Here is a 19,655-nt window from a genome sequence, read left to right as displayed (position 1 = left end):
TTTAATTTCTTTGCAAACAGAGTACAGGACATTAGGCAACAAATTTGTCCCCCAGACCGTGTTTTACATGTTAGTAGGGATATTCTAAGTTATTTTAGCAGTTTTAATCCTGTATTGCTTTCCTCTTTAGCAGAAACCATATCCCATATGAAATCAACCACGTGCAGCCTTGATTTTATACCAACTAAATGGTTATTGACAGGTTATTGACAGTCGGGCCCAGTATTTTATTGATTGTTAATAGCTCGTTAGCAACAGGATCTATTCCATCCAGTCTTAAACATGCTGAGGTCCAACCACTTTTAAAGAAACCAAATCTTGATCCCTCGGTTCTTATCAATTTCAGGCCTATTTCGAAACTTCCGTTTTTATCAAAAGTTTTAGAGAAAGTTGTTTCAACCCAACTTCTAGCCTTTATGGGTCTTAATGATGTGTTTGAGAAGTTTCAGTCAGGTTTTAGAGCTTTACACAGTACAGAAACGGCCCTCCTCAAGGTGTCCAATGACCTCCTTTTAGCAGCTGACGGGGGGAGAGCTCGATTTTAATCCTTTTGGACCTAAGTGCAGCCTTTGACACGGTAGACCATGCCTTTTTAATCAACCGTCTTAAGAACTGGGTTGGCATCAAGGACTCTGCACTTAGTTGGTTTTATTCTTACCTCACTGACAGAACCCACTTGGTCACCATAGGTAATTACTCATCTTCTACTTCTAACATTACCTGTGGTGTTCCGCAAGGTTCTATTTTAGGTCCAATTTTATTTTCCATATACATGCTCCCCCTAGGTCAAATCATCAAACGTCATAATGTCTCTTTTCATTGCTACGCAGATGACACACAGATATACCTTCCACTGAAACCCGATGACCCAAGAAGCTTAGCTGCTATTATGGACTGTCTTAAGGATATCAACTGTTGGATGGCTCAAAACTTTCTTCAACTAAATAATTCGAAATCTGAGATCATTTTATTTAGTCCCCCAAACCCCATCACTCCTATTGTAAATGCACTATAATATAAAATCCACGGCAAGGAACTTAGGAGTTCTATTTGATTCCAACTTCACTTTCAGACCCCACATCACAAAAGTAGTCCAGTCCTGTTTCCTCCAAATCAGAACCATTTCCAAAATAAAACCTATCCTCACTCCCCCAGACCTGGAAAAAATCATACATGCATTTGTGTTTTCAAGACTGGACTACCGTAACTCCCTCCTCTCTGGCATTAACCACAAGTCACTCTCTCGCCTCCAACTGGTTCAGAACTCCGCAGCTAGGCTTCTTACTGGTTGTAACAGACGACATCACATCACCCCAATCCTGGCTTCTCTTCACTGGCTCCCTGTTCGTTTTAGAATTGATTTTAAGATTTTGCTGATCACTTTTAAAGCACGTCTGGGTCTGGCCCCGACATACATAGGAGAAATGTTGACCCCGTATGAGCCAGCTCGCAGCCTTAGATCCTCAGGTGGGGCCCTTCTGGTTGTTCCAAAGTCGAAACTGAAAACCAAAGGCGACCGTGCTTTTGCCATAAGGGCCCCTCGGCTTTGGAATGACCTACCGGAGGAGATAAGGCTTGCAGAATCAGTAATCTCTTTTAAATCACTTCTTAAAACACATTTTTATAGATTGGCTTTTATGTGATGTCGTCGTTTTATTGGTTCATTTTCATTTGGTCTTGGTATTTTATCTTATATTTGTTTACTATATTTTACCATTATCACTTGATTTTATTTATTTCATTATTTTATTATTTTGTTTGTTTGTTTATTTGATTGTCACTTGTTATTTCATTTTGTTTCTTATGCACTGTCTTGCTGGCTGGTCTGTCAAAGCGCTTTGTAAACCTTGTTTTTAAAAGGTGCTATATAAATAAAGTTTTTATTATTATTATTATTATTATTATTATTATTATTATTATTATTATTATTATATCAATGCTCTGAATGCTAAACATACAGCTACTTTAAGAGCAGTACGTGAAGAGTCAGCAGGCAGTCAATGGCAGTATGAAACAGGCAATAAAAGGTGTTTTGAAAAAGTGTGAGTCATCGCCTCCACGAGAAGTCCTTGGGCAGGCAGACATAACAAAATAATGCAGTTTGATGCAGCAGAATGTGAGACGAGCCGTGGACGCTCTATCACAGACTCATGCACGCACACACGCAGCCGACCGCGTGATCTCCCAGATGGAAATAATTAACCAATTCTTTAATTTCACTGTAATGAGAACGAAGGACGGGGAAAGTACATTTCCTCATTGTCCAATTCGGTGAGCTCATCAAGGCAGATGAGACATTAGTGTATCATGTTACTTAGCAACAGCTTGCTGAAGTGGCAAAGCAGTCCACTTTGCTTCTCATATGCTGTCCATTCAACACAAACAACACAAAAGCCTCTAAAAAAAGCCTTCCACTGCCGTCCAGAGGAGTGTCCATTACATCAGTCAGACCAGTCACAGCTCGGGGGGGGCTGTCTCCCCTACAGTTTATACAAAAGGAATTGCAGGTACAGCCTTGTCCTTTTCCTCCCTCTGAAAACACAACATGCCCTTTTCATTACTGCCACATCCATCTACTGCTTAACTGCTCACACACTGCCCAAACAAATTGCTCTCAGTACTGTGGTTGCACTGTCAATACCGGAGCAGAGGTGCACAATCATTATCAAAAAATCTGGGCTTTGTCTAAGTGGCTACTTACAGCTTCTATCTCAGCTCTGCTAATTAGCTAAAGCACAGAGTTAATGCACTAGCTTCAGCACCAGCCAGGTCTATCAAAGAGGTGAGGAAAAAGACATCACATGGCAATGGGGGTCACTCACACATATATTAAAACAGCTTTCATTCACTGAGATGCTCCCAGTGAAAAATCTCCTGTATGTGACTCATACGTCTCAGTCTCCATGAACCTGCAGGTGGTCTAGAGGGAACCCGCTCTATGTGGAATTCCAGGGGTACGAGCTCATTATAACGGCCAAGTGACGGAGAGTTTGGTTGATAAAAATAATCTTCTGTTGAACAGTGGCTAAAGGAAGTGAGCCATAGCAGTGTTCATGCACATTCACACTGTTGCAGTCTGTTCAAACTTTTAAATTCTTTCCAAGATCCAGCTGAAATCTAACCCCGCCAGTTGGGCCGAAGGTGCTTCCTATCACCGTGCGGCCCTGGAGAAGATGTCTTTTTTACAGCCGTGATTTGTCCTCTAAAGAGGAGCTACAGCCGAGTTCCCTCTGCCCCACACATGCATTATGCACATACATAGTTGGATGAGTGACTTTAGGTTCAGCGATATACTCCTGTCACAGACTGAAAGTCAAGTGGTAATCCCATTTCTCATCGCTCCGCCGGGGTACGGGAGTTATTTCTTAGCTCAGAGGAGCAGGGGACAAGCTGACATCTTTGGTTGTGTTCAGTTAAAACTTTTGATGAGGACAACACCAAGCCGGGCTTTTACTTCACCGAACAGACGTCATTGCTCTGTCATTGCAGCATTTTGTCCTCTGTTGAGATTCCATTTGTGTCACAGCAGCGGCTGAGTTTTTAGAAAAAAAACATAATGTCGCCTGGGAGTTGTGTTTATCTCCGACATGCTGAGATATTAAATGAAGGCTGAAATAGAATTTGCAGTTTGAGACTTGACACAACCAAAGTCTTCCAATATCACAGTGAGATATTGGAAACTTCCCAACCTTTGGTGGCCAGGTCATACCTGGTGATAAACAGCAGTAGATGTGGAGGAGGCCGATGCAGGGATGGTCATTGTGTGAAGAATTGGGTTAAATTGAAGCATTTGCTTTTTTATACAGGTATGCATAATGCATTTCCTTATGGTTTACTATGCCTGATGGGTATTGAGTGGTCAAGTGGAGGTCCAAAAATACCTTGAAATCCTTCAAATCATGTTATTTTAAAACTTTAAATACTGTTGAAATCCAAGGCTTAGAATTAAGATTTAATGAAGCATTTGGCCACCGAGAGGCAGCATAATAGGCTGTAAACACATTGATATATTATAGCAGATAAATAGCAACATTGGAATTAATTTGGTGTGTTTCCATCTGATTAAAGTAAGCGCAATATTTACTCTCTTTTGAACTTTGTTTTGGCACTACGAAGTCCTGAGAAAAAAATCTATTTCTAGCAGCATGTTGCGCCTTTGTGGTCACCAGTGTCTCTGTGGGTTCAACACAATAAATTACCCTTCTGACTGCACACACATTTGATCTATTCTACACATTCAAGGGTGCAGTGTAAGTTATAGTTGTTCTAATAGCGTATGCAGTTAAGGAAAACTCTCCAATGGAAAACAAAAGAGCAGAAAACACAAGTCCACCATCGTCTTCGCTGATGCATGTTGCTTTAAATCTTTGTGATATGATTTACACAGTATTATTCTCTCCGTTCAACTTTCTACACGTTTGCTGAACCAAAATCTCAAGCCTCTATTTGACCACATACTTTGACTACATGGATCACATCGTACTAAAGAAGACATCTCTTACCTTGTGGCCCCATGGATCCTGGATCTCCTGGTAACCCCAGACCAAGCTGACCTCGTTCTCCTTTCTGACCCCTGTACCCTGAGGACAGACACAAAAACTCTGGCTGAGAAAAAAGTACTATAGTAGAAGATGAAGTAGAACTGTGTGGTGTCATGTTTACGGAGCGTGTTGGCGCAATTAGTAAGATTAGTACCAATGTCACATCATGTTAAAATCAAACTGTCAAATTAAGGATATTTCACAACCTTTATATCTGTCCAGGGACTCAAACTGCTTCATTAGCTTCTTGATGATACATCATCAATACGACAGCAATGTTAAGCATCAAGTCTGCACTTTTCTTTTTGAGAAAAGCAGCTAGTTGATGTAGAAACAGCCTATTCTGGATTCCAAGTTTCAATCCCAAACCTCTGAATAATTAAAAAGTAACTGATCTCCTGTCCAAATGGGTATCATCAGCCTAGCCATCGTTAAGTTAGTGTTCCAAGAAGGAGGCGTAACAAGCTTGTACAGCTTTCTGTCAACAATAGGACCACAAGCGCATGTCTTTGAAGATTTTTTTATAAAAAGCAAAGAGGCTTTTTTTCAATCGCAGGTCAGATATGTTGGTCACTGAAAGGCATTCAGAGAGTAAATTGATTTCAATCAAATCAAACAGATGCAGAAAACCATCACATCAATAATGAAAACTAAACCCAGACATGTAATTCACTGGATAAAACATGAACATGATCATAAAGCTTTTTTTTCTGTTTGACCACAGAGGGAAAACTAAATCATCTTGTGTTGAAATGATGTATTTTCTATGGTGGGTATTGGCTCCTGCATGATCAGCTCTAATGTGAAGAAACAAGCAGACATGAACACAAAGACATGCTCAAAGAAAGGCTGAGGAGTAAAACAAATAAAAGCATTTACACTTATGTTCAAGTCAGGCCAACATGTGCATTGCTTGTAACCATATGCTCACAAACATGTTATTCAAAGGCTTTCTCACGCCATGCAAAGCCTGTGAGTCTCTACAGTTCAAAACAGCAGCATACAAGTAAGAATTTGAGGGGCTGTGAAAATATTTCCCCATGAGGCACTTAAAGTAATAGAGTCTAAGGACCAGCCGTTGCATGGAGTGCATCAGAAACATTGACAGGAGTATCAAGCATCGCACCGCCTGGCCCGAAGGGGAAACGCTTCAACGCTTACATGTCAGAGAAAATCTAAGAAAAAAAGGCTTATGAATGCTCCCAAACCGAGTTTCAAAGAGAGAGGGTCTGGCCACACACTGCCGCGATAATGAGACTTCTTTCAACACTCACAGAGCCTGGGGCATTCATTCAGGGAGAAGACGATCCATGGAGAAAAGAGCCCTGTACCTTAAGCAAAGAAATACTGAATAGCACACAGGGCATTAAGGTTGGATGGCACGCTGGATTGGTGCACTCTGATAAATCGAAAATGCAGCCCTGCGTCTGCACTTGGTCAAAACATTATTTTTTTTCGTGGGGCACTAATGGACAAAATACGTTAATAGAAAATAATATTGCCAAAGAGTGGTTTTCCATGCTTGATTGATAGGATTGTAATCCTGCACCTGTTGTACACTGTTGTGAAAAGCATTAACAGCAACATCTAAATATTCATGCTATGCCTTACAAAAGAAAAAAAGACCAATTACTGTTGGATATTTACTGATATTGTCCAGCACAAAGCAGAGCTTACAGCCTGATATAATAACAGACACTTTGTTTCAGTCACTATTAATAAATATACAGAAGGCACTGAAATACAAAATTAAAAATGAATGTTAAAACAACAAAATGCAAAATTAATGAAATGCACTTAAAACACAATGACTAACATCGGTGAGTCTTTTCATTATGCTCTCAAAAATAAAAGATGAATAGAATGATAAATGAGTACTCAATAACAACACAGGGGAGGGTAAAAAAAACAAACAAAACATAAATTATGCTCTTCAGCATGCGTCCTTATGGGTTTGCACTAACAGCTTGAGACTTTCAGCCATGTGAAATCAAACCATGAGGAAAAAAAAGATTCAACAGAGGGGTTATTTTTCTCCATAAACAATTCATTTTGGCATATTGGAGAACAAGTCAAGTTGGATATTTCAGAGGAGCATAGTCTCCAGCAGAGGATGACGAGAAATAATGAGGAAATATTACCCCAAACTCTCTCCCCAGCTGAGTGGAGGCACAAGTCAAGAAAGAAAGAAAATTAAGAAGTTGTTGAATTTTTGATTTATCAAGGGGAAAAAAAACTTTCCTCTTTGTTTTCAATAAATATTTATTGCAAAGCTGCATTAAGAATCACCTATAAAACACTCTTTGGAAGCAATAAAAAAACTAAAACAAGCTAAACGAAATCCAAGACATGTGTAATGCAAATAGCAATAACACAGCACACATATTCAAAGTCGAGTAGTTGCCTACTTTAACTACATTATTCATGAATGAAAGCAGCATTGTATATTATAGCAGTGGGTTAAAAATGTAAATGGTCTTGAATAATGTGAGGTAGATACAAAGAGAAAGGCCAATGCAGTGGTGCTTTGATCTGCACCAACATGTAACACACTCCTCCTCTTCAGAAGTTAAGACGCCGTAGTTCTGCAGCAGACACAATACAATTCTAAGCAAGTTTGAGGTATAAAGCCTGACCGGCAAACCATTAGTGCTGTATGAGCAGTCAGAAAGTTGTATCAGTTTGATAAAGAACGTCCACCCTCTTTCCTGACTATGCTCCTTTTTCTACTTAAGAAGCTTTCTTTCCTGGTGTGAGGTATCAATACTGGGGCTCTTTCCTGTCCACATTGATAACACTGTCTCTTATTCACAGTCAATTCTTCGTTTGTCTTCATATTTCCCAGAGAGCCGCTGTGCACCACACTCCTGGCCTTTCCTCTGCTCCCCGCCCCTCAGTCTGCATTGATATACGGGTCTAAGCAAGAGAAAAATACCCATGAATCCCGACAAAATGCATGTGTCAACCGATACCGATTCCCCCCACCCCAATCCAGCTCCAATGTTCCAAACCAACTCTTTATAAACAGAAGAAACTTATTTAACTGAAGGATGTTGTGGTTCACTCTGCAGAGTATATTTAGACCTGCAGCTCTATGTATGCAGTAGCAAATGCTGCCTGCTTTAAATATGTGTGGTACAGCACGGGGTAGTTGAACTAATTGGTGTGTTTACCAGAAGAGTGTTTTTCTAATTCATATTTTAACAGAAGTGGTTATTTTTCCAGGGTGGTGTTAACATCCAGCAGTTCAGTCTGGCAGCCTGAGCTCTTACCATGAGGACCAGGAGGTCCGGGCTCTCCTGGCTGTCCTGGTAATCCGTCTTTTCCAGGAGGTCCTGGAGGCCCATGGACTTGTGAAGCTAAGATCCCTGCATGTGTCTTCTGTGGTATGGCAGAGCCAGATAGCTTCTCTACAAGGTAAGAAAAAAATAATTACATTCAGAATGCAGAAAAACAATAGCTAGAAAACCAGAAAACTTTAGCTTCCATTTTTACCTTCGAAGACCCTCAATACTTCGCTCCTGATGAACATTTTGAGTTCTTCCATGAAGCTGGGATCACCCTGTGTGTGCAGTGTAGAAGAAAACAAACATCTTTCATTCACAGTGAATTGGCAGCAGAGGAGATACAGAGGAGGTAACTTTCATCAACAAATTCAAACTGATGCCAGACATGTATATCAACTCAAAGACCTCCACTACAATTTGAAACCATCTGTGTTGATAACAATAACAGGGAGGAGAGATTACTGCGATTTCTTTTCTAAATCTCCTGTCACAAGTTCACCTTTATATTGACTATATTCAATGTTTCCTTCCCTGTGCTCACCTGCCTGATCACTAACTCTCTTGTCACTATAGATCCCGTTACCCTCATCTGCTCTGCAATAACCTCAGTCTTCCCACCTGAGCCTGCCTGCCCACATCTGGACCTCATTATCCTCATCAACCACTCATTCTTTACCGTCCCAGATTCACTAACCCTCTGCCTGATTGTCTAGAGTTTCATGGCTAGACATGAAGAGTTCCATAGCCTGTTTAATTCTGCCGGCCTGATTACTGGTTGAAGTTTTGCCTATCCCTCAGCTGTTTTGCCTGTTTTTTTTTCTCGGACTGATTAAAAGGATTTTGGACGCTCAGCTGGTTCTCAATTTGTGCTTTCAGGTGCTGGGAGTCGCACTATTCAGAGAAAACCTTCCTTGCCTTCCTATATTATCACATCTGTATCTCAAATCCAGCTGTGTATTAAACGGATTCAGTCTGTGCTTAAGATGTAAAATGTAGCTTTTCATATGAGCTCTATATGCCACTAAATATATAAAATAAATCTGCTTTGCCACTCAAACATTGTTAGCTTTCCAAGTCAACCATGGCATACAATAGAAGCCATGGATCTTGAATATTTCCACAGTTTCCCTCTCTGCTGTGAATGTTATGTAACTGTTGTGACCGCGTACAGCATGTATTAAATGTGACACAGAGTTGTTTTCACTGCTCCGCAGAGCTCTAGGCACGCCCACATATCTCTGTCTTTTTCTCTGTCTCCATATTCCTCCCTCTCTGACCTTCTGTTGAGCCTGGTTGTGGAGTGGGAAGCATTAAGCAGAAAGAGAACAGCAACCTCCCTTGCACAGCCTTGTTTGATGTTTCATGCAGAACTCTGTAGCTGCACCATTTTCCATACAGGGAACGAGAACTGAACTAGTTACACAAGCTCAGCAAGGAAGTAGGCTGTTAAAGGTTTTAATTATCCGGCGGGGGGGATAGTCTTCTTGTTATCGGAGGAATCTGCAAATGTCCAACGTACCATGAGGTTTACATTCTCCAAATGTACCGGAGGGCCAGGATCTCCTTTTTGACCTGGTGGTCCGATCTGTCCGATCGGGCCAGAATCTCCTGAGCGACCCCTCTCGCCTTGAACACCTCTTTCTCCAGGAATCCCTGGATCACCCTGCAGTGAAGAAGCCCAGACATCTCTCAGCTTTATATGATGGTAGTACTGGCCAACCAAAACCGTTGAGTTCCACAGTATAACAATGAAAACTGCCTTTCCTGGCTGACATGAGCTGCACCACAATCACTACTTTCCAGCCTGACTCCTACACAACTGTATCACTTAACATGGTGTGCACACTGGCCTATTTTTCCTAAATTGTCCAGCCAGTCACCTATCCTGAGGTTCTGTTGACAACTATAAAGCTAAAAGCCTCATTTTGCATTCTCTATTTGCAAAAGATTACTGCGTGAGTGTGACAGAGCTCTTTAATTTTGCCTTGCAAATACAATAGGAAACTGCACTGAGCGTTAAATGCCTTTATCTAGTGCTTACATGCTTGTGGGGATTAGTCGTGTTTGTGCTAAAGTGAAGACTTTCATTACTATTCATCAAAACCTTTTTGTGCATTAGAGTCTGAGTCATAAGAACAGCTTCTTTTTAGGAAAACCAGAATGATGCTGCTTACACGTTCTCCTTTGGATCCTCTGTCTCCTGTTGAACCTGTAGATCCCTAAGGAAAAGCAGATACACATGTGTTAGGGCATTGTTGTAATACAAGAAAGGTAAAGGAGTGATAACTAAATAATTAGAACACTTTCACCCACAACACACAAAGTAAGGATGTTCAGTAATATGCAGGGGCACACATAATACTCCATTATTATAATCTGTACATATTAAGCAGAGATTTCTATTACTTAAACCCAACATATTGGCATTTTGCTCATATCTAATTTAGAAGTTTCTGTTTCTGTTACCTGAAGAAAAAACTTTGAGCAAGCTTTTCCTGAATATCTTGACTTTGAGAAATGTACACATTTCAAATACCTGTGCATTGATTGCTTCTTACTCAGCTCAGGTGTACTGCTTGTATAATATCTCCCTGTACAGTGTTTCACCTTCTGCAATGTCACGGCTTCTCTGCATCGCTCCTGTTTTGGTTTGTGAAACGCCTACTTCCCCACCAGCTGTCTCTACTGTATTGGGGAGCTGGGAGAGAAAGTATCTGTCTCTGGCTTCATGTCATAACATCTTGTGTCTTCCAATCCCTCCCTGTCACTACTCATTGCTTCCCTTTACCGGGCTCACAGCAATACCCCTGGGAGCATCTTTGTCTCAATTTCCTGCTGGATTACAGGAGCCATGCAAAAGACAATCTGGCATGATGTGGTTTTAAAACTGGCATCTCTTTGTGATGCTGTTCTCCCCTGCCTGCTTTAATCTGCAGTACTCTGTATTCCCCAATGCCTGATGGGAGGCTTAAATCCATCATCTTGCCCACTGAAATGTGCTTCCCTGAGCATTATATTAAACCTCAAAGCAGTGTTCAAGGAGTCTGGGTGGAGGAGCAAAGCTACCTGCTAGATGGCACTGTTGCCCCACCAAAAAGTCAGGAACTATTGCAGAAAGACTTGAGGGTAAAACTGTATAAAGGCTTCATGCAATGCTGATATTTTGGTGGAAGAATATTAACTAATAATTATAAGCAAACAATGAACTGTTGGGATTGTCATTAAGGTGCAAAACAATATTGTAAATCAGACAGCAAAGCAGCATAGTCAAACCAGTTTGGCATTCGACTGGATAATGTGTTAGTAATGGCTATTCATAGCAGAGCTGGTCTGCATGCTGTGAGCCCATACTGTGTAATTCTGCGTAAATAGTGTATAATATATTTGATCAGTCACCAAAAAGCAAACCTTGCTGCAGTATTTGTTTCAATTTTAGCCAGGTCCATCAGGCAGGAAAATGCATATTTAATCTCAGTGTCTACTGCCCTCTATTACAAACATTTTATCATTGCCTGAAAGCATTAACTCTATAATTAGTGTAGAAAGACTAAAAGTCAACAACGCCTTAAATCTGCAGCATTTCATTTAGTTTTTATCATTAAAATCTCAAATATGCAAATAGGTTTAATACACTCAGGATGCTGTAGCTGGGGGAGGGGGGAGGGGGGTGTGTGTAAAATCTGCTGTGCCATCTTTCCGTAGCTCGCCTGATGTAAAGCCCTTTCTATAAGGGGATTTGCAACGTGTTCGCACAACTCACCTTGTATCCAGGAGTTCCATCTTTTCCTGGTCTCCCCTGCTCAAGGAGTGCAACACAAACAAAGACATTTTATATCAGCTCCCACCTTCGATTGGATCAGCACTGTTGCACTCCTAGTAATCTCCACAGTTAATGAGATATCTCAACCGAGGGATAATGATCCTGATTGCTGTGCGAACACTGTTCCATTGTGCGCTTACAGGGAAAATTACAGAAACCATCTCTGATGGTAATTACATAGAGGGTTGCAATCATCTACAGGACAAGTGATCGCTAACATACATTTTCATCCATATTGTCCTTGAATCAATTGTTTCTCTCATATAATGGTACAAACCACCTGCTGATGTAAAGGAACTTTGTGTTATTCAAAGCCCTAATGCATTTCCAACCTGGACATTACTGGAAGGTGCTGTTGCAACAGCTAGTACTGATTTTATGAGGAAAGCAACAGAATGCATGTAGCATCCTTACAGCAACACCTTGGGGTCCCTCGGGCCCTGGGAATCCTGTCTCTCCGAGCGGCCCCCTCTCACCCTGTCAGGGAACAGAGACAGTCCATGTGTCAGTCTGCAGTGACAAAGGAATGACACGTGGATTGACAGCTCAAAGAGAGTTAGAGGCTGAGGCTCACCGGCTCTCCTGGGATCCCTGGCTCTCCACGAGTGCCGGGCTTCCCCTGTCAATCACAACATAGGAAGAGAACAGACCGTGTTTGACAGATCCTCAAAGGTGTCATATCTACAGTACCTCTGCAGCCTCCTGTTTATCATATACCAACCAGTTTATTATAGCTTCACAGGAAATCCGCTGAACAGACCACAGGTACATGTCCGAGCTATTCATTTTAAGTATTGTTGTGTACTTCTGTTTTGATAGCTGATAGTTTGATAGTTCTGTTGCAGCAGACTCAAACATCCCAGATGAAACATCAAGAAGGAGTGTGAGTGGGTGTAAATTATAAAAAAAATAATAAAATAAAGTTATATACTTACTGAAGGACCTTGTATCCCAGGTGGACCAGGCAAACCATTATCACCCTGAAGGAAACATTGCAAACATATCAGATAAATGACATGCACAAAACATAAAGAATACACATAAATCACTGTCAAACAGACACATAGATACTGATGACAGAAACTGGCTTAAACTGGGTATAGTGGACCTTCCTGGGCTTTCTCACTGTATGGAAAATTGCAATGCATAAAGCCTTAAACACTTATAAACATAAGTCTCTACCTAGAAAAATCACAAATATGGAGTTATTATAAACAACCTCCTTATGAGCTAAAGTCTCCATATTTCAACAGCAAGCACTTTGCATATGTCACACCTTTGACAGTGTTCCCCTGAAGGATAAATTACTCTGAATGTCACAGAAACTGAAACGTTCTACCTCTGAACACACACAGTCACACACTGTCAATCAGGGGCAACTTTACCAAACACATTTAGATATAGGAAGTTTTTATGCAGGACTAGCTTTGTAAGTGTGCAGATGGTGACCAATAACATAAACACTTTGGCTCCAAATTGCCGTGGTATTACTGCATATCAAGTTCACCTGAAATTCCTTCAGTAATTCTAAAAAAATATTCCAAACACAATTATTATTCCTTAAATTGACTCAAAACTACAACAGGTACCCAAATTGTGTTTAACTTCCACACTTGAAGCGTTTTAAAATAGTTTTGTAGCTGGATAATCTTTAAATGCTCTGTAATGAGAAGAAGTACAGAGAAAGCACTTCCCCTCTCTATGTAGTCAGGTTACGTCATAGCAGATCATGAGACGCTTCTCTGGGCGAATACTGTTGCTTACCTTTGCACCGGGTAGCCCTTCAAGCCCGGGTAATCCCATGGCCCCTGGTTCCCCCTGTGGGAGAAAAGCACACCACCCACTGTGTCAAGACAAAAAGGTCACTACTGCTATCGACTGAGTGTTGGTAGGTCCCCCTTTTTGCAACCGAGAGTTATGCTATTTCTGTCTGTTTGGTGATGACCAACTGGGAAGTAAATGGTAAACATTACACATAAACAAGCACATATAGATCTAAGCTACATAAAGGCAAGTAAATCAAATTCTGCAGGAGCACACTTCCATCTCGCCTCTTGAAATTCTCTGTGTATTATTACAACCCTTCATGAGTCAATACGAAGATAGAGTGTATTATATGAAATGACCTATGACGCATGCTGTCACACCTGGTAGGCTACAGACGGGATAAAAAAGAGCCCCATTTGACAATCCGAATCAGACTAGCTTTCTACACTAAAAATAGAGACCCATTCCCAGAGCAAGCGATGGCCTCCATCTACCTCATCTTGCTCAAGCTGCCATGGGGAAATGCCATTACACAGAATGAAGGGGCAACCGGCGCTGACATAGACGGATTGTGCAGGTAATTGTCACACATGTAGATTGTCATGAATAAGCGAGTGCGACTAAGGGGAGAGTGGGCCAGCCAGAGGATCAGCTGTGAGACGGATCGGGGCAATTCCACCACAGCACCGGAGCCGCTCACACAATTTATTAAAATGTCAAATTAACATCCTGGTGAAAAATCACTGTGCAACAAAACAATAAAAAACGCAACGGCCCCGTGAGAATAAAGAATTCAAGTTGATGGCGTTGAATTGTTTCCATGTCTGCGTGGATTGTTTGCAGGCATCAGTATTGGGGGATGGGCGTTTGAAGTGCAGAAAGAGTTCATAGGCTCCCACTGGCAAGACAATATGGTACAGCAGCTTCATATTTGCTGGAGACACGATCATTTTTTTACTGTGTGTTGGTGTTGTACTGCGAGTGGTTAAGTGCTCAGGCTTGAGGGTGTATTGACTTATGCTGTAGAGAACCACAGAGACCATGATAGAAAGCAACTGGAAGCTCTGACTTCTCAATTTTTTCGGCAGCACGAAAAATAGACAAACATTTCATAAAATATATATTCCAGAATGAAAAGCTTATACTCACTGCAAGTCCTTCATCTCCTTTGGGACCCTTAGAAAAGAGAAAGAATAAGGACAGATTTCTCCCATGAATGCGACTACCGCTACCGTAAAAATCTTAAATATAGTCGCCACGTGGGTACTGAATGTTCGTGTCATAAATATTTATAGCGATTATTATTGCTTCTCTTGTCTCACAGTTTCTGTGTGTTAATCATGCTTACATAATGTTATATGACACTGTTGAGACTGTGGTATTTCTCAAGCAGAAGATTAAAATGATCAGGATCATAAAATCCAGTCCGGCTGTCACACATGCTTAACAAACACTGGTCACGCACGTTTACATTTTAAGTAAAGCATATACGCATTTTAAACACAAAAAAACAAGGAGTGCTGATACATTTGGCCTCTTGTCCCTGTTAACACTGATGGAGATGCTTTCGGAGCTGTTGGTCTGTAATGGATGCAGTACAGGGAGAAGCTTCCTCAAGATTGAGCTGTGCTTCATGTGCATTGTGCACTGGGGACATTGGAGTGTCTATTTTTTTCCCACACCTTTAGTGTTGGTGGATGGATCCCTGCAGGGCCCTGTGAATGAATGTCTCCTAGGGGGACTGGACAAGATTATAAACTGTCTGATAAGGCTGAGCAGGGGGAGCTGATAAGCAAATCGGTTCACTTCAGTTTGGCAACTGAACCTCTATGTCCATTTTACATATCTATGATGTTGTGTGTCCTGTGGCGGGGTCAGAAACACCTGTTTGACAGTCAGGAAGCCTCTTGGCCTTCCGAGTACACAAGCTCTCAATGAACATGATTGACTGTGATAGGGCCTCAGTAGCCATGATAACACTGGAGGGGCCGGTCAGGTTATTTGTTATTCAGCTCTCCCAGGTTCTGCGGCTCATACAGTATCAACGTGTCTGAGTGCTTGTGATTCCCCCACAGTACACTGTAAAGGATTTGCTTCAGGCATAAGAATGATTATGCTTACCGGAGCCCCAGGAGCTCCAGGGGGTCCCAAAATAGCTCCACCACTCTGAAAAAGACATTGTTTTAAGGTTACGACTATATATTTTACAATGTGGGTCAAACACATTTAAATCACAGGCACAGACTCTTTTCTGCCCATATGATTGAAGGGAGTGTGACCTGCGTACAATGGATCACAGTGATATTATCGCTGAGTTGAAGTCATTTGAGAAGTCTTTACCTGCAGCTTGTACAGACTGCTCATCCCGTTGCCCTCCACATAGGGTACACCCTGGAACACAAGCAACAGTAAATCACCTCTCAGGGACTCCTCAATGTTCTAGGAGTTTTAGGCACCAAGAGTCTTTACAAAAAACACTGTACAGTAGGTCTGTACAGAGCACTTATACACTGTTAAGCCCTTAAAAGCTACATGAGAGAGATCAATAGCTCATTTGGTGAATACACAAAGAGAGGGAAGGAGTGTGCCAGATAGTGAAATGTGAAAAAAAAGTGGAAAAACACAGAAGAGAGGACTTAATAATCCTTGAGCCAGTGGTTATTCAGAAAACGAGAGTATTTCAGACATACAAAAGAGCTCAGTGATTAAAAGAGATCCGGGTATGAGAACTAGGTAATTGCGTCTTCTTAGGAACTATTAGAACATTAAAAGATGTTTTTCCCATGATAGATTGGTAGAGGGCAGCTATTGTAAATGTAGAAGGAGTCAAGGTTCTCATTTAGAAGCAAGCGGATGCCTGTGCCCTTTTCAGGCCACTGAGCCATCCCCTGTCCTCCCGGACTGCAGTTTATGAGACCAGGGTGTGGGGGGGGCACGGAAGGTTCAAGGGGACGGCTGATGAATTATAGATTTGTCTTTAGAAGTGCTTACTCACTGGCCTTTTAAAGGGTACCAGCAAGATTCAATGCCAGTGAGCAGGTCGCCACAATTTCATCATATTTGTGCTTGTTTGTCAGTTATGTGTTTCTTATTGCACTAAATACTGTTAGACTGAGCGAAAATATAAGTGCAATGATGGTTATTTCTGTAGGAAGAGATGCCAAGGCAAGGTTTTGGCTCTAACCTTTACTTGATCATGGGAAAAGAAGATGTTTGCAGAGTGCTGAGAAAAGCAGGATGACTAAATGTTTTCAATGTGCCAGCTGGGTTGAATGAATGGCTTTAAGTCTGTTAACTTAAAAATGAAGAAGGTTAGATGTGAAAAAATTAAAATAAAAAATAACAATAAGATGTATTTAAGTCAACATGTAGGGCCACATAGAATCTATGACCTTAATGGAGGTTTTGAGACTTGTTATCACCATCTGGCTCTTGTTGATGCAAGAGGAACTTACCGGAGGCCCTGGAAGCCCTGCTCTGCCTGTGGGTCCTTCATTTCCCTGCCAACCACAAACCAGAGGCATCGTTAAACATGTGGAAAAGGAAATGTTTATCAAGCACAGTCCCCTGCTAATGTAATCCAACTATAAGAAACCTCATTTGCCAACTCTGAGAAAAAAAATCTTAGATTCCTACAAGAGACCTGTTTTTACTCACTTTGATGCATAGAGCAATAAGAAAAGGTGAATTATTTTGTTAATTTTTATTTTTATTTTACCAATCTATCTTCAAAATGTATGATGTAACAACATTTGAAGGGGGGAAACATACAGTTTTAATATTAGTGAGTACACATCAATCTACTGTATATTGTATATAAAGCCCCGTAAGACATACACACAACGATCTGTCACTCCATTATTTAGATAAATGCTTAAATAGTAAAACACCTTACTTTATCTCCTTTGCCTCCTAGTTGGCCCATTGGCCCAGGTCTACCCAAAAGCCCCTGCAAACAGAAGATCATCCTGTTGTAAGCATTAACCTAAGAATAAGAAACTCAAACATATTGCGATACAGTTAACATAACAAGATACTTTGTGCTATGAAATAATGAGAGAGAGATTCTTACTGGGGCCCCTGTGCGACCTGTCACACCAGGAAGTCCTGGTACTCCATGAGTCCCCTGGAGGTCACAAAGAGGATCACAATTGTGTTAAATCATATCTTGCTATTAAAACAGAATATTTGCAATCATATTTTATGGCAAAAATACAGCTATTTAATTGTGCAAATTGTTAACTAGAACTTAATCAGGAGCTTTCTACTTTGTGCCTCACACCTGTTCAGGATGTTGACTTGTATTGCAAAGACAAGATCTACTTCAATGTGAACACAAAGCAGCTCATAATTTTACAGATGTTTTCTCATGTGTACAAAGTAAAACATTAATTACAGTCAGCCCATTTGTAATATTAGCGAAATTGGTGATTTGGGCATCTGGCTCTGCTTTATTAATGGCTGTTCCCTACAGTCTTAGCAGGTACTCTAAACCTAAGGAGTAAAGGGTTATGTAATGGCCCAAGTCTTATCCAATTTCTAGATGCCTGGAACAGCTTTCTAGGAATCAATTAGTGACAAAAATCACAGAAATAATACGGCACACAGTGATTGCAACTATACTGTTGGGGATGAATGCTTAAACTTTTATTTTCACTGCAACAACTACTGGTATAATGTTCACATTGTATTATCTTTATAGCTCCACTAACGTTCATAAGCTGTGAAACATTCCATCGTCTTCATGCAGCTGTATACATTTGTTTAGAAGAGGCAATTCTGTACTGTTTGTTGTATTTTATAGATGACATTGCAGCTACATGTTTTTCTCAATTAATTCTTTCATCATTGAAAAAACTTCAACAGGGATATAAAGCATGTTTTATTAAGCCTATAAAATCTAGCAACAAGTCTGCCTGTTAGTGAAAATCTCCTGCCATTGCAGTTCAATGCGGGAAGTTGACCTATGAAATGCTTCTCAGCTCCTCCAAAGAGTGCCTTGTTTTTTAATTAGCACACACACATACACATGCAGGGGAGGCTCTTTTTAAAGAAGCTCGGAGTGCGGAAGATAGGTCTTAGTGCACATGCAGCACTGTGGATGGCTTTTGATAGCTTCTTTTGAAAACAGACTTTCAGAGTAGACAGGCTTGAAGATGAGGCAGACATTACAATATATTTACATTCTTTTGAAAAACCTAATTGTCAATGTCACAGTGACTTCCAGGTGGTATAACTACCGGATTAATATGTTTGGATTCAACTTTTTTTCACTCACCTCATCACCTTTATCTCCAGTGGGGCCTGGGAACCCTCTCTCTCCTTTTACTCCCTGCAGGGAGGCAGAACCAAGGATGGAGGGAAAAGTGTTTTCACCAAACATGAAAAGGCTTAAAACTAAAGGCTGATGTGTGCAATCGTCAAAATGTCTCTTTCCCCCTTATAACACACGACCTGAAAAAGCCTAGACGGGGTACAACATCGTATCCATAGCAACAACTTCTGCAGCGAGCACATAAGATTGTACAGAATAATATGAGTTGTAGAACAGCTGGTTAGGCTTCCAGAGATAATCCAAAAGGCAATTTATAAAAGCATTTATCTATGTAGATCTCTTTATATTAGATTTAACACACATTTCAATAAACAATTTCATAGAAGGAGGCTGTTAATGTTACATTTTTTTATGCCATGCTGAGAAGCTGAATAATTAATTTAGATCCAAACGACAATTATATTTAAAATTGTGTCTTATTTTATGAGTATATTTAAGCCTGATATTCCCTTGCCTACCTTTGGGCCTTCTTTCCCAGGGTTACCCATAGGACCTCTTACACCTGGATCCCCCTGTTTAAAATAGAAGTACACAATGAATATGAGTCTAAACACACATGCTCTTAAAGTATTCAACAAGCAACCCCAAGAGTAAATATAACACGTGTCATGTAATCAAAGAAGCATGGTCAGATTAACATGTTTACAGCATCTGTTCCATATTGCCTGCCATGCTGATGAGTTACTTCTACCTTTTCTCCTACTATGCCTTGTACTCCTTGCACTCCATGGGACCCCTTCTCTCCCTTCTGCCCAGGAAGCCCTGGGGTTCTCGTCTGGCACACACTGCAGGCATTCTGCCAGCGCAGGCAACGCAGGAAGCAAAAGTGGTGGCACAGAAAAGAATTCATCAAGTTGAGCTGAAGCACTGCATTTTTGCCCTTTATTATGTCACATCCCCTGGGT

General features: G+C 40.9%; 1 protein-coding gene across 3 annotated transcripts in view; it reads right to left on the bottom strand.

Annotated features, from left to right (window-relative positions):
• The window catches only part of LOC129092268 (collagen alpha-1(XIX) chain-like), a 99,670-nt gene that overhangs the window by 6,361 nt on the left and 73,654 nt on the right, over window positions 1-19,655 (bottom strand). For 2 of the 3 annotated variants that reach the window (XM_054600153.1, XM_054600154.1), the window contains 19 exons: window positions 19,442-19,546; window positions 19,209-19,262; window positions 18,694-18,747; window positions 17,488-17,541; window positions 17,311-17,364; window positions 16,871-16,915; window positions 15,756-15,806; window positions 15,537-15,581; window positions 14,565-14,591; window positions 13,413-13,466; window positions 12,584-12,628; window positions 12,223-12,267; window positions 12,063-12,125; window positions 11,589-11,624; window positions 10,003-10,047; window positions 9,348-9,491; window positions 8,037-8,103; window positions 7,814-7,951; window positions 4,503-4,580 (listed from right to left, as the gene is read on the bottom strand). In XM_054600153.1, coding sequence (XP_054456128.1) covers window positions 4,503-4,580; window positions 7,814-7,951; window positions 8,037-8,103; window positions 9,348-9,491; window positions 10,003-10,047; window positions 11,589-11,624; window positions 12,063-12,125; window positions 12,223-12,267; window positions 12,584-12,628; window positions 13,413-13,466; window positions 14,565-14,591; window positions 15,537-15,581; window positions 15,756-15,806; window positions 16,871-16,915; window positions 17,311-17,364; window positions 17,488-17,541; window positions 18,694-18,747; window positions 19,209-19,262; window positions 19,442-19,546 — 1,204 coding nt within the window. Of the gene's footprint in view, window positions 1-4,502; window positions 4,581-6,365; window positions 7,458-7,813; window positions 7,952-8,036; window positions 8,104-9,347; window positions 9,492-10,002; window positions 10,048-11,588; window positions 11,625-12,062; window positions 12,126-12,222; window positions 12,268-12,583; window positions 12,629-13,412; window positions 13,467-14,564; window positions 14,592-15,536; window positions 15,582-15,755; window positions 15,807-16,870; window positions 16,916-17,310; window positions 17,365-17,487; window positions 17,542-18,693; window positions 18,748-19,208; window positions 19,263-19,441; window positions 19,547-19,655 lie in introns of those variants that run through there. The other variant, XM_054600155.1, reaches the window with a different exon arrangement.

This window comes from Anoplopoma fimbria, chromosome 6, assembly GCF_027596085.1.
Source record: "Anoplopoma fimbria isolate UVic2021 breed Golden Eagle Sablefish chromosome 6, Afim_UVic_2022, whole genome shotgun sequence".
Lineage (NCBI taxonomy): Eukaryota > Metazoa > Chordata > Actinopteri > Perciformes > Anoplopomatidae > Anoplopoma > Anoplopoma fimbria.
The sequence above is the reverse complement of the archived record's forward strand: the minus strand, read 5'-3'. Positions and strand labels throughout refer to the sequence as shown.